At 50.8% G+C, this 14,348-nt stretch overlaps 1 protein-coding gene across 4 annotated transcripts; it reads right to left on the reverse strand.

Moving 5' to 3' along the window:
• Positions 1 to 5,555: 5,555 nt before the first annotated feature.
• Positions 5,556 to 12,537, reverse strand: LOC144601102 (uncharacterized). 4 transcript variants are annotated; one of them, XM_078413045.1, is made up of 2 exons: positions 9,147 to 11,343; positions 5,556 to 6,408 (listed from the first exon to the last, which is right to left on the reverse strand). In XM_078413045.1, exons 1-2 carry the CDS (start codon positions 10,326 to 10,328, stop codon positions 5,644 to 5,646), a joined length of 1,947 nt encoding a protein of 648 aa, XP_078269171.1. In that variant the 5' UTR covers positions 10,329 to 11,343; the 3' UTR covers positions 5,556 to 5,643. The 4 variants fall into 4 exon arrangements, with proteins under 4 accessions (XP_078269171.1, XP_078269170.1, XP_078269169.1 ...); XM_078413044.1 differs by lacking the exon at positions 9,147 to 11,343 and adding an exon at positions 7,809 to 7,834 and having other exon boundaries at positions 5,556 to 6,635; XM_078413043.1 differs by lacking the exon at positions 9,147 to 11,343 and adding an exon at positions 7,331 to 7,778 and having other exon boundaries at positions 5,556 to 6,635.
• Positions 12,538 to 14,348: the final 1,811 nt, after the last annotated feature.

The raw sequence follows: 14,348 nt of genomic DNA on the forward strand, positions 1-14,348 counted from the left end.
TGGGTGAAAAGTTTTTTCTTACCTCAGTTTTAAATGGCCTCCCCTTCATTCTTAGACTGTGGCCCCTGGATCTGGACTCCCCCAACATTGGGAACATTTTTCCTGCATCTATCTTGTCCAGTCCTTTTTGTAATTTTATACGTTTTTATAAGAAACGTATAACATTTTCCATGCTGAATGTCTAAATTTGAAGGAAAAAAAATGCCACCTCCATCTTCTCTACTGCTGAGAAGTGACATGTTCTCTCTCTACAGTTCAGTCAAAGGTCTGGAAACTGAAACATGAACACTGCTTCTCACCCCACCCAGATGCTGCCCGACCCGCTGAGTGTTTGTGGAGTCCGTGGATTCCTGAGTGATCCACTGTCGGTTGGTGAAGAAAACGATCCCGTTATTTGGCTGCGAGAACAGAAACGCAGGACGTTGATGAGGAAAAGCAGAGATGAGGGAGTCCTTGCGTGTGGACGACAGAACGTGTGTAGGTTTTTAAAGTTTAGTTTAGAAATACAGCACAGAAACAGGCTCTTGCGGCCCACCGGGTCCGTGCCGACCAGCAATCCCCACACTATCCTACACCCACTAGACTGACAACTTTTACATTTGCCCAGCCAAATAACCTACAAACCAGCAGGCCTTTGGAGTGTGGGAGGAAACCGAAGATCTCGGAGAAAACCCATGCAGGTCACGGGGAGAACGTACAAACTCCGTACAGACAGCACCCGTAGTCGGGATCGAACCCGGGTCTCCGGCGCTGCATTCGCTGTAAGGCAGCAACTCTACCGCTGCGCCATTGTGCCGCCCTAATAATGAACCCTCATTTTTACAGATCTTTTTATAACGGATTTCGGTCATAGTGGACTGACCTTGTCAAGTGATTGAATGGCAGAGTAGACTCGATGGGCCGAATGGCCCAATTCTACACCTATAACTTGTGAACCAGCAGTTGCAGTTGTTTGTCCCCACTACTTATATGCAATGATAATCCTTTACTCGGTTATACCAGACGTAGCAATAATGGCCTTCCCACCCCCCTTCATCATCATCATCAGTGGTCACTCGAAACGAGTATGACTGTCCTCTTCATAGGGGTGGATTCCCTTTGTGGGAGGACGCCTGTGCGTGACTTTGTGTAAAGTGGGGAGACTGGTGCACAGACAGCCATCACACGGCCCTTGACAGATCTGGGTCAGGATCCAGTGGCATGGAGTCCCAAGACGACCGGGGACCCTTTTCTGCTGCAGCCTTCATCCGCCCTTCCCAGCCGTTGCGACGCTCCACTAAAGTCAGCCATTATCCTCCGCCTGTCCCACCGTTGAGGTCTTGGTTGGGTTGCTCTTTGTCAGGGACCTCCCCCTTGACCGTACCGCCATGGGTGACCCTACCAGGGGCATAGCTCCAGAACGACATCGCTCTCAGGACCACACAAGCTTCTCCGCCACGACAAGGTGACAATCCACCCCCCCCTGATGGTCTGTTATGATAAGGGTTTATGTATTGAATATCAGCACTCTTGCTCGTTTCAGAACACTTAACCCATGATCCCTGCAACCCAGTTGCTGTACATTGGCAGCAGAAAACAAGGCCTAGAGTGGACGTGGAGAGGATGTTTCCACCAGTAAGAGAGTCTAGGACCAGAGGGCACAGCCTCAGAATTGAAAGACCTACCTTTAGAAAGATGAGAAGTAATTTCTTTAGTTAGAGGGTGGTGAATCTGTGGGACTCACTGCCACAGAAGGCTGTGAAGGCCAAGTCAATGGATAATTTGAAGGCGGAGATTTTCAGATTTTTGACTAGTGCGGGCGTCAGGGGTTACGGGGAGAAGGCAGGAGAATGGGGTTGAAGGGGATACATCAGCCGTGGTTGAATGGCCGAGTAGACTAGATGGGCCGATGGGCCTTATTCTGCTCCTAGAACCTACGAACATACCAGACAGTCAAATCCTGGTGCAAATGAAGCTTTATTCTCACATATACAGTTTAGTTTAGTTAAGAGATACAGCGCGGGAACAGGCCCTTTTAACACTATCGCCGACCAGCGATCCCCGCACATTAACACTATCCTATACCCACTAGGGACAATTTTTATATTTACCAAGCCAATTAATTTACAAACCTGTGTGCCTTTGGAGTTAATCATGCAAGTTAACTTGAGCTCTTGCTCTCCGTGCGAGACCCGGTCACCATTGGCCTGAGACCCGGTCACCATCGGTCTGAATCCCGGTCACCATCAGGTTGAGTCCTTGCCAGTCACGGGCGAGACCCTAGAGTGATAACAGTGTGGAAACAGGCCCTTTGGCCCAACTTGCCCACACCGGCCAATAATGTCCCAGCTTCCCTAGTGCCACTTGGCTGCACTTGGTCCATAACCCTCCGATCCATGTATGTGTCCAACAGTTTATTAAACGTTGGGATAGTTCCAGTCTCAACTACCTCCTCTGGCAGCTTGTTCCACACACCCACCACTCTCTATGTGAAAAAGTTACCCCTTCAGATTCCTATTAAATCTTTTCCCCTTCACCTTGAACCTATGGCCTCTGGTCCTCGATTCCCCTACTCTGAGTAAAAGACTGTGCATCTACCAGATCTATTCCTCTCATGATTTTGTACATCTCCCCTCCAAGGCTCCATGGAACAGAGACCCAGCCTACTCTACCTCTCCCTGTAGCTCACATCCTCTCATCCTGGCAACATCCTCGTAAATATTTTCTGAACCCATTCAAGCTTGTGGGCTTAATGGGCTCCAGGGGGTTGGGGCCCTCAGCACTTTACGTAGGGTGGTCTCCTACCTCTGGTGGCAATGTGACCATTCTCACTCCCTTCGCCCGTCACCGGCTGCGGTCCTCGCCGGCCGCTGCCATGGTTCTGCACTGCCGACTGCCAGGCGGAGTCACCACTACTCTGGCCTTCCGGAAACTTCTCTCGGCCTGCCCAGTTGGATGACGAGGTGGGAGGGTCAGCAGTTGTCACTTCAAAGGTCAATACGTTTGGGCAAGGCTTTGAAAGCAATCCTCCAGATGAGATAGGGGCCGTAAACAGAGGGGCAAGCTCCATTATTTCTGTGTGTCTGTTGTCTCCCTTTCCTCGTACTGACATTTATGTTGGTTAATCACTGCACTGACATTTACAGTTAAAACATTATGACCCGATGAGGCAAAACATTATGACCACCTGCCTAATATGCTGTTGGTCCTCAGTGTGCAGCCCCACGCAGCAGGGTGTGATGCACTGTGTACTGTGACACATTCCTCCCTTGACCACTATTAAAATTTTCTGTGACTTGTGCCACAATAGACCATCTGTCGGTTCGGACCAGACGGGATAGCCTTCGTTGCCCTCGCGCATCGATGAGCCTTGGGCGCCCAACACCCTGTTGCCGGTTATTGGTTTGTTCCTCCTCGGACCACTGTTGGTAGGTACTCACCGCTGCTGACCGGGAGCACCCCACAAGCCTTGCCGGTTCAGAGATGCTCTGACCCAGTCGTCTGGCCATAACAATTTGGCCTTTGTCAAAGTCGCACAGGTCTTTACTCCTGCCCATTTCTCCTGCATCCAACACAACTTCAAGAACTGACTGTTCACTTGCTACCTAATATATCTCACCCCTTGACAGGTGCCATTGTAACAAGATAATCAATGTTATTCACTTCACCCGTCAGTGGTCATAATGTTTTGACTGATCGGCGCATATTTTTTAATCAATCAGTCTCCAGAGAAAGGAGAGAATAGCGACCAAAAATTAGCGTTAGTTTTTGGGGTGAAGGCAGGAGGATGGCGTTTGAGAGGGAACGGTAGATCGGCCATGATTGAATGGCGGAGTATACTTGATGGGCCGAATGGCCTAATTCAGCTCCTTGGCCTATGAACAAATGTACTGCAGATGCTGGTTTCCACCAAAGATAGGCCCAAAAATGCTGGAGTAACTCAGCGGGTCGGGCAGCATCGCTGTAGAGGAGTAGGTGAAGTTTCTGGTTGGGACACTACTTCAAACTGAAAGCAGAGGTGGGATGGGGATAAACTGGAGGCGAGAAAAAGGCCTCTCACCCTCAGGATGAGCTCCACGCTTCCCAAGTTGTGTAGACAGACCCCATCAGTCTGAAGAAGGGTCTCGACCCGAAACATCACCCATTCCTTCTCTCCTAGATGCTGCCTAACCTGCTGAGTTACTCCAGCATTTTGTGATATCCACACTTCCCAAGGTCACCTGTTGCTGGCCACGATTAGTTCTGGCCTTTTCTTGCCTCTAGTTTATTTATCCCCCCCCCCCCCCCCCACCCCAACCTCTGCTTTCAGTCTGAAGAAGGGTTCCGACCCAAAATATCATCTACTCCTTCTCTCTAGAGATGCTGCCTGACCTGTTGAGTTACTCCAGCACTTTGTGCCTATCTTAAATTGTTAATGTATGGGAATCGCTGGTCGGCGTGGATTCTGGTCCGAAGGGCCTGTTTCAGCGCTGTATCTCTAAAACTAAATAAACTGTATTTAAAGGTGCTTTCAACCCAGGATGTATCTTAAATGTATTTAAGATACATCCTGGGTTGAAAGCACCTTTAAATACAGTTTATTTAGTTTTAGAGATACAGCGCTGAAACAGGCCCTTCGGCCCAGAATCCACGCCGACCAGCGATTCCCATACATTAACAATATCCTACACACACTGAGGGAAAATTAACATTTTCTCCTGAATTTACACCTCCTGAAACACTGATTAACAAGCAAGTCTCTGAAAATGGCTTTAGGTTGTAGGCCTTGCTGCTGCTGTACGTACCCAAGGCTGAAGTCAAAGTACCCTGGAGATTTGAACTGGAGAACAACGGATCAGGTGGGACAACAGACGAGGCCCAAGACAAGGCCAAGATTTCACTGGGGAATAGACCTCGATATGGACCGTCGAGGCTGTTTGATTTGTTGTCATTTTCTCCTGATCCGATTCTCTCCTCAGGCTCTCCCAACCAACCGACTCCTCTCCACTCCTTGCCCAGAGACCAGGATCCAGTTCTAGGTGTGACGAACATCAGCACTACCCGCTGCGGCCAACACCTGCGGTCGCTTATGGACTGGATTCCGCGACGGTGATGGTCTGGCTTGGATTAGTTTAGAGATACCGTGCGGAAACAGGCCCTTCGGCCCAACAGGTCCGCGCCGACCAGCGATCCCCCCCACACCAACACTATCCTGCACCCACTGGGGACCATTTTTACATTTACCGAAGCCAATTAACCTACAAACCTGCACGTGTTTGGAGTGTGGGAGGAAACCGAAGATCTCGGAGAAAACCCACGCTGGTCACGGGGAGAACGTACAAACTCCGTACAGACAGCACCCCGTGGTCGGGATCGAACACGGGTCTCCGGCGCTGCATTCGCTGCGCCACTACCGCTGCGCCACCGTGAGAGTTAAGCTGAACAGACAAGCTTATTTAAACGTAGACACAAATTGCTGGAGCAACTCAGTGGGTCAGGCAGCATCTCGGGAGAGAAGGAATGAGTGACGTTTCCATCGGTCTGAAGAAGGGGCTCGACCCGAAACGTCACCCATTCCTTCTCTCCTGAGACGCTGCCTGACCCGCTGAGTTGCTAAAGCATTTTGTGCCCACCATCGATTTAAACCAGCATCTTTAGTTTTTTTTCCTTGCACACTGAGCTTATTTAAAGCTCATCCTCAGGGTGAACCTGTTGGTGCATCAGTAGCTGGGACGAGCGGGTGAAGCCCTTCCCGCACACGGTGCAGGTGAATGGCCTCTCCCCGGTGTGGGTGCGCCGGTGGGTCAACAGCTCCGACGACTGCGTGAACCCCTTGCCACACTCGGGGCAGCTGAAGGGCCTGACGCCGGTGTGGATCCGCTGGTGCGCCCTGAGGTTGGGCAGCAGGGTGAAGCCCTTCCCGCAGTCGGTGCATGTGAAGGGCCTCTCGCCAGTGTGGACCCGCTGGTGGGTGATCAGGTTGGACGACTGGGTGAACCGCTTCCCACACTCGCCGCAGCAGAACGGCCTCTCGCCCGTGTGCACCCGCTGGTGGATCAGCAGCTGGGACGTCCGTGTGAAGCCCTTCCCGCACTCGGGGCAGGTGAAGGGCCTCTCCCCGGTGTGGACCCGCTGGTGGGTCAGCAGCTCCGACGACTGAATGAACCCCTTCCCACACAGGGAGCAGCTGAAGGGTCTCTCCCCGGTGTGAATCCGCCGGTGGGTCCTCAGGTTGGACAGGAGAGTGAATCCCCGCCCACAGTCGGCACAGGTGAAGGGCCTCTCGCCGGTGTGCACCCGCTGGTGCGTGATCAGGTTGGACGACTGGGTGAACCTCTTCCCGCACTCGCCACAGGTGAACGGCCGCTCCCCCGTGTGTACCCGCTGGTGGATCAGCAGCTGGGACGTCCGAGCAAAGGCCTTCCCACAGTCGGAGCAGATGAATAATTTCTCCACGCCGCGGACTCTCCGGCGGGTCAACGCATCAGGAGGCGGGGAGAACCCCTCCCACGCTGGGACCGGCCCGTGTCCAGCCTCCTGCACCAGCGACGTGCTGGCGTGTCCCTCCTCCATGCTCAACGATCGATGACATTCAGGCACCAGAGAGCCCACGGACGCCGCAGATCCGATGGGAAGTTCCGGACATTCACGTACACAAATCCTCTGCTCGCTCTTCCCTGTAAAAGGAGTTCATAAAACACATTGAGGAGAGGCACAACTCTGTGGGTCACGCAGCATCTCTGGACAAAAGGAATAGGTGACATTTTAGGTTAAGGCCCTTCTTCTGTGAGTCTGGAGGGAAATTGGAGGCACGAGGAGGTACAAAAAAGAACAAAACGTAAGAAAAGAACAAATCAAGGCCAGCAAGGATGATCAAGGAAAGATAGAGACCATATTGGTCCATTGTTGTGTAAAAAGGAACTGCAGATGCTGGTTAAAACCAAAGGTAGACACAAAAAGCTGGAGTAACTCAGCGGGACAGGCAACATCTCTGGATAGAAGGAATGGGTGACATTTCGGGTCGAGACCCTTCCTCAGACACAAGAAATTGCAGATGCTGGAACCTTGAGCCAAGCACAAAGTGCTGGAGTAACTCAGCGGGCTAAAGGCAGCATCCCTGGGGAACATGGATGGGCATCGTTTCGGGTTGAGGTCCTTCTTGAGACTGATCAATAGTTATTGGAGCAGAATTCGGGAGGCAGAATAACGTTGAGAAAGAAAGATACATAGACAACATGTGCAGGAGAAGGCCATTTGGCCCTTCGAGCCATTCATTGTGATCATGACTGATCATCCACAATCAGCACCCGATCCCTTTTTTGCTCCCTATACCCCTTGATTCCGCGAGCCCTAAGAGCTCTATCTAACTCACTTGTGAATGCATCCAGTGAATCGGCCTCCACTGCCTTCTGAGGCAGAGAATTCCACAAATTCCCAACTCCCAGGGTGAGTTGCCTTGATTGAATGGCGGAGCAGACTTGATGGGCAGAATGGCTGAATTCCGCTCCTGTGACGTTATGATCAGTCCCAACAAGGATCTCATAGAGAAAAAAAAACAAATAGAAAATAGGTGCAGGAGGAGGCCATTTGGCCCTTCGAGCCAGCACCGCCCAACCCGGAATGTTGCCTGGCTATCCATGTTCCCCAGAGACGCTGCCTTTGGCCCGCTGAGTCTCTCCAACACTTGGCCCACTGTGAGCCGCATGGTGTTTCTGTGGTGGGACATTGCGGTCCCGGGGCCCGGAGGGGGAAGGACCGGCACCGTCCCCAGGTGGCGGGTCACCGTGTCACCGAGGGCCGCAGCCGGGGGGCCGCTCTCCTGACCCCGCGCCCCGGCTCACCGCTCCTACCTGCCGCAGATCCTCCGGAGCCTTTAGTCCGCGGACCGCATCACTACCGGGGCTCTCCGCGCCTGCGCGCTTGGCATCGCCTGCAACATAGGGCGAGTTCTGGGGCGCTGAGGTTTCTGGGTAAAGAGGACGCCATGGACATGACCTGAAATCACCGCCTCTGCGTTCCCCAATGGACAGCAGCCACTTGGTCCTTGTATCTGGAGAACAGTGACCTCTCGCAACCGACGTAGTCGTTTAGTTGTGAACATCATTACATTTACAAGTGTCGAAATTCAGACTTATCCATTAACCATTTTACCCTCCTGGAATTCAGAAATTCAGATTTATCCATTAACCATTTTACCCTCATGGAATAAACGGGCAAATGACTAACAAGAACATTCCGAAGAATGTTCCCAAAAAAAAGGCTGGCAGTGACTAGATGCACCAAAAGGCCTGCCTAGGTATATTGTATGCAGAGAGAGGCACAGAGGTTTACAACAGAACTTTATTTGTCACATATCCAAGACATTAAAGTCCAGCCCGGTTATATGAAGTGCTAACAACATTAGAACAAACCCCAAATGTAACCAAAAGTAGCCCTGGTTGTGATGAACATCAGGATTAACCACAGAGTCAAAAAATACAGTGCCTTGTGGACATGCGAGATATGTTAAACACAGAACTAAGATCTAATTTAAACCGTCTCCGAGTGTGATTGACCTTGTGTGCCATTACCTCAGATAATCAAGTGAAACTCTTCCCACACACTAAACAGGTGAATGCCCTTTCCCTAATGTGAATTCTCTGGTGGGTCACTAGGTTAGATTTACCAGTGAAACCCGACCCTCAGCTGGGAGAGGCAAATATTTTCTACACGGCAGGAACTCGCTGTTGGGTCTTCAGCTGCACAAGTTGTGTGAATCTCTTCTCACACTAAGAACAGATGAGCGGCCTCTCCCTGGTGCAAATTCTCTGGTGTGCCATGAATGCAGATGACTGAGTGAATTCTTAGTCAAACTCCACCCAAACTCAAACCCCCAACCGTGCCCAGTGAACCGTATTCAGTCCTCGATGTGATGAGCAGCAGCAGGCACCACAGACTCCAACACCAGCAGCCACTTGTGGACTTGCAACCAGATTCAGCAACTGTGAACAGAGCTTAGTTAAACAGCAAACGGATTCAGCAACTGTGATGGTTAACCCCCCAGTGTGAACTCACTCATGTGTCACTCGGTTGGAAGACTGAGTGAAACACTTCCCACACACAGAACAGGTGAACGGCCTCTACTCAGTGAGAATTTGCTGGTTGGTCACCACATCATCAGTGTTGACCTGCCCACAGTTGGGAGAGGCAAATGGTTTCCTCACAGCGTGAATTCGCTGGTGGGTCTTTAGCTGGGAAGACTGAATGAATCTCTTCCCACACTCAGAGCAGTTGTACGGCCTCTCTCCAGTGTGAATTCTCTGATGTCTCTGTAATGCACCTATGTTAGTAAACCCCTTCCCACACACAGAACAAATGAATGGCCTCTCCCCAGTGTGAATTCGCTGGTGTATTTGTAGCCCGTGTAATGTCCCAAACCCCTTGTCACACACAGAACAAGTGAACCGCTTTTCCCCAGTGTGAATCAGCTGGTGTGTCTGTAGGTGGGAAGGCTGTATAAATCCCTTCCCACACTCAGAGCAGGTGAACGGCCTCTCTCCAGTGTGAATCCGCTGGTGTGACTTTAGGTGAGATGGCTGTATAAATCCCTTCCCACACTCAGAGCAGGTGAATGGCCGCTCCCCGCTGTGCATCTGCTGGTGTCTCTGTAGCCCAGATACGTCAATAAATCCCTTTCCACACTCAGAACAAGTGAATGGCCTCTCTCCAGTGTGAATCCGCTGGTGTGTCTGTAGGTGAGATGACTGCGTAAATCCCTTCCCACACTCAGAGCAAGTGAACGGCCTCTCTCTAGTGTGAATCCGCTGGTGTAACTGTAGATGAGATGACCGCATAAATCGCTTCCCACACTCAGAGCAGGTGAACGGCTTCTCCCCGGTGTGAATTTGATAGTGTGTCCTGAGGTCTGCCAATCGAACAAATCCCTTCCCACACACAGAACAGGTGAACGGCTTCTCCCCAGTGTGAATCCGCTGGTGTGACTGTAGGTGAGATGACTGCATAAATCCCTTCCCACACTCAGAGCAGGTGAACGGCCTCTCCCCAGTGTGAATCCGCTGGTGTGTCTGTAGCCCAGATGATGCAGTAAATCCCTTGCCACACGCAGAGCAGGTGAATGGCTTATCCACTGTGTGAATTCTCTGGTGTCTCTTCAGTTTGTAGGCCTGAGAGAATAACTTCCCACAATCAGGACAGGGAAATGGTTTCTCTTCAGCGTGAACTCGCTGTTGGTGTTTCTTCAGATTCTTTGCTTGAATGAATTCCTTCCGACAATCGGGACAAGGAAATGGTTTCTCCAAAGTGTGGACTTGCTGCTGGGAAGATTGAGTGAGCCCCAGCTTACTCTCAGGGGTAATGAATAGTGTCTCCATGCTGCGGAATTTATGGCGCCTCGTCGGCTCGACTGACACAGTGAATCCCTCCCACGCGCTCAGGTGCTGGTTAACTGAAGGAGTTTGAGATTCCCAAGCATCAATCCTCTGCTTGTTCTATCCTGTAAAGAAAGGTTTACACTAAATTAACAGGCAAAGATCAGTGTTTCAGACAAGGTGATTTTAGTCTCCATGGGGAACTGGGACATGAAACCGTGACAGCGAGGCTGAAAGTAAACCGGCCAAGTGCTGAAATAATTCAGTGGGTCGGGCAACATCTCTCGGGAATGTGGCTAGGTGATACTTTGATTCAGGGCCCTTCAGATCTGGTGCGTTACGATAACACGATGAGTATATTTTTGTAAACAAGCACCCGTAGTTTCTTGCATCTACTGATCAGACTCCTTGGTGAGCACCATAGACCCATGCTTGTGTTTCCAAACACACTCAGCGGTTCAGCAGCAAAGCTGAAGGGATTAAAAGTACCATTAGCAAATTTGCAGATGATACAATGCTGGATGGTAGTGTGAACTGTGAGGAAGATGCTATGAGGTTGCAGGGTGACTTGGACAGGTTGTGTGTGTGGGCAGATGCATGGCAGATGCAGTTTAATATGGATAAGTGTGAGGTTATCCACTTTGGTGGTAAGAATAGGAAGGCAGAGTATTATCTGAATGGTGTCAAGTTAGGAAAAGGGGACGTACAACGAGATCTGCATGTCCTGGTGCATCAGTCACTGAAAGGAAGCATGCAGGTACAGCAGGCAGTGAAGAAATCCAATGGAATGTTGGCCTTCATAACAAGAGGAGTTGAGTATAGGAGCAAAGAGGTCCTTCTGCAGTTGTACAGGGCCCTAGTGAGACCGCACCTGGAGTACTGTGTGCAGTTTTGGTCTCCAAATTTGAGGATATTCTTGTTATTGAGGGCGTGCAGCGTAGGTTTACTAGGTTAATTCCCGGAATGGCGGGACTATCATATGTTGAAAGACTGGAGCGACTAGGCTTGTATACACTCGAATTTAGAAGGATGAGAGGGGATCTTATCGAAACGTATAAGATTATTAAGGGGTTGGACACGTTAGAGGCAAGAAACATGTTCCCAATGTTGGGGGAGTCCAGAACCAGTGGCCACAGTTTAAGAATAAGGGGTAGGCCATTTAGAATTGAGATGAGGAAAAACATTTTCAGTCAGAGAGTTGTGAATCTGTGGAATTCTCTGCCTCAGAAGGCAGTGGAGACCAATTCTCTGAATGCATTCAAGAGAGAGCTAGATAGAGCTCTTAAGGATAGCGGAGTCAGGGGGTATGGGGAGAAGGCAGGAACGGTCGGGGTACTGATTGAGAATGATCAGCCATGATCACATTGAATGGTGGTGCTGGCTCGAAGGGCTGAATGGCCTACTCCTGCACCTATCGTCTATAAATCGCTGGTGTGTTATCCATGGCCGCCATTTTCCCCACAACCCCCCGCGAGCCAGAAACAGGTCTATCCATCATGATGCAATCGATGCGCATGCGTCCACATGCTGCCAGCACCGACACTGACCGGAGGGAGAGGGGGAAGGACCGGCACCCTCCCCCCCACCAGAATCAGTCCCAACCCGAAACATGCTCCCCGACCCACTGAGTTGCGTCGATCTTTGGAATAAACTTGCATCTGCGCTTCCTTTGTATTATATTTATTATATCAAATCCCGGTGACGCAGCGGTAGAGCTACTGCCTTCCAGCGGTAGAGTTGCTACCTTACACCGCATTCAGCGCCGGAGACTCGGTTCGACCCCGACTGAGGGTTTCTTCCCACACACCAAAGACGCACAGGTTTGTAGGTTAATTGGCTTGGTGTAAATGTACATAAACTGTCCCTCGTGTGTGTAGGGTCGTGTTAACGTGCGGGGATCTTTCGAGTCAAGACCCTTTTTTTCTGACGGGCTGCGTTACTCCAGCGCTTTGTGTCCTTTTTTGTGAAGCCGCATCCGCAGTTCCCTGTGTCTACTGACCAGACTATCTAGGGGGCAGGGAATCCATGTTTGCGCTTCCAAACGCGCTGTGCGGATCGGAAGTAACTCTCCGGTGTGTTACCCATGGCCGCACCGTCCCCAGGTGGCGGGCCACCGTGTCCCCGAGGGCCGCACCGATTGTCCCCGCAGCCGGGGACGCTCCTCAGGCCGGACCTCGGTGCTGACTGACCCCGTGCCCGGCTCCCCGCTCCTACCTGCCGCCGATCCTCCGGAGTCTTTAGTCCGCGGACCGCATGCGCGCCTTGGCCGCACCCCACTTCCGAGGGGCTCTCCGCGCCTGCGCGCTTGGTATCGCCTGCAACATAGGGCGAGTTCTGTGGCGCGGAGGTTTCTGGGTAAAGAGGGCGCCATGGAAATGCATGGAAACATCGATACGTTGACAATAGGTGCAGGAGAAGGAGGCCATTCGGCCCTTCGAGCCAGCACCGCCATTCATCGTGATCATGGCTGATCATCCACAATCAGTGTAAGAAAATAACTGCAGATGCTGGTACAAATCGAAGGTATTTATTCACAAAATGCTAGAGTAACTCAGCAGGCCTGGCAGCATCTCAGGAGAGAAGGGTCTCGACCCGAAACGTCGCCCATTCATTCTCTCCCGAGATGCTGCCTGACCTGCTGAGTTACTCCAGCATTTTGTGTATAAAATCCACAATCAGTAATTCTCTGCCTCAGAAAGCAGTGGAGGCCAATTCTCTGGATGCTTTCAAGAGAGACCTGGACAGAGCTCTTAAAGATAGCGGAGTCAGGGGGTATGGGGAGAAGGCAGGAACAGGGTACTGATGAATGATCAGCCATGATCACATTGAATGGTGGTGCTGGCTTGAACGGCTGAATGGCCTACTCCTGCATCTATTGTCTATTGTAACCGTTCCTGCCTTCTCCCCATATCCCTTGATTCCACTAGCCCCTCGAGCTCTATTTAACTCTCTCTTGAAAGCATCCAGTGAATCGGCCTCCACTGCCTTCTGAGGCAGAGAATTCCACAAATTCACAACCCACTGGGTAAAAAAGTTCTTCCTCATCTCAGTTCTAAATGGCCTACCCCTTATTCTTAAACTGTGGCCCCTGGTTCTGGACTCCTCCAACATCAGGAACATGTTTCCTTCGTCTAGCCTGTCCAATCCCTTAATAATTTAATATGTTTCTATAAGATCCCCTCTCATCCTTCTAATTTCCAGTGAATACAAGCCCAGTCGCTCCATTCTTTCAACATATAACAGTCCCACCATCCCGGGGTTTAACCTGGTGAACCTACGATGCACTCCCTCAATAGCAAGAATGTCCTTCCTTGATCTGAAATCACCGGCTCGGTGTTTCCCAACTGTACTTGGGTACATGTGACAATAATGTGCCATCAAATATACTGCGGAATATTGGTGGTAGATCAAGGAAGGAGTGTAAAGAGTGGTCTCGATCCCAAACGTCACCTGTCCATGTCCTCCAGAGATGCTGCCTGACCCGCTCAGTTACTCCAGTATTTTGGAACGGAATCAAAGGGATATGGGGAGAAAGCAGGAACGGGGTACTGGCTTTGGATGATCAGCCATGATCATATTGAATGGCAGTGCTGGCTCGAAGGGCCAAATGGCCTACTCCTGCAACTTTTTTCTATGTTTGTGTTTCTTCTCCTTGTCTACTGTGTCTGCTTGTTTAATCCTTGAAATGCAACAGGTCCCGCTGGATCTCCCGATTGCTAACCATTTTAATTCCCTCCCCCCCCTCCTTTCCCACACTGATCTTTATATCCTGGGACTCAACCTTTGCCAGAATGAGATCATATGCAAACTGGAGAAAGAGCACCTCCTCTTAAACATAGAAAACATTGTGATCATGGCTAATCATCCACAATCAGTAACCCGTGCCTGCCCTATCGCCAAATCCCTTGGTTCCGCTAGCCCCCAAGAGCTCCATCTAACTCTCTTTCAAATTCGTCCAGTGAATTGAATCCGAAGGGCCTGTTTCCGTGCTGTGTCTCTAAACTGAACTAAACATGTACTGAG

Source organism: Rhinoraja longicauda, chromosome 16, assembly GCF_053455715.1.
Source record: "Rhinoraja longicauda isolate Sanriku21f chromosome 16, sRhiLon1.1, whole genome shotgun sequence".
In the NCBI taxonomy this organism is placed as follows: domain Eukaryota; kingdom Metazoa; phylum Chordata; class Chondrichthyes; order Rajiformes; family Arhynchobatidae; genus Rhinoraja; species Rhinoraja longicauda.

Coding starts and splice junctions, on each gene's coding strand:
- LOC144601102 (XM_078413045.1), bottom strand. CDS start 10,328: ATGGAGACACTATTCATTACCCCTGAGAGTAAGCTGGGGCTCACTCAA. Junction 6,409..9,146: donor ACGCTGTGAGGAAACCATTT/GCCTCTCCCAAC, acceptor CGCGGCGTGGAG/AAATTATTCATCTGCTCCGA.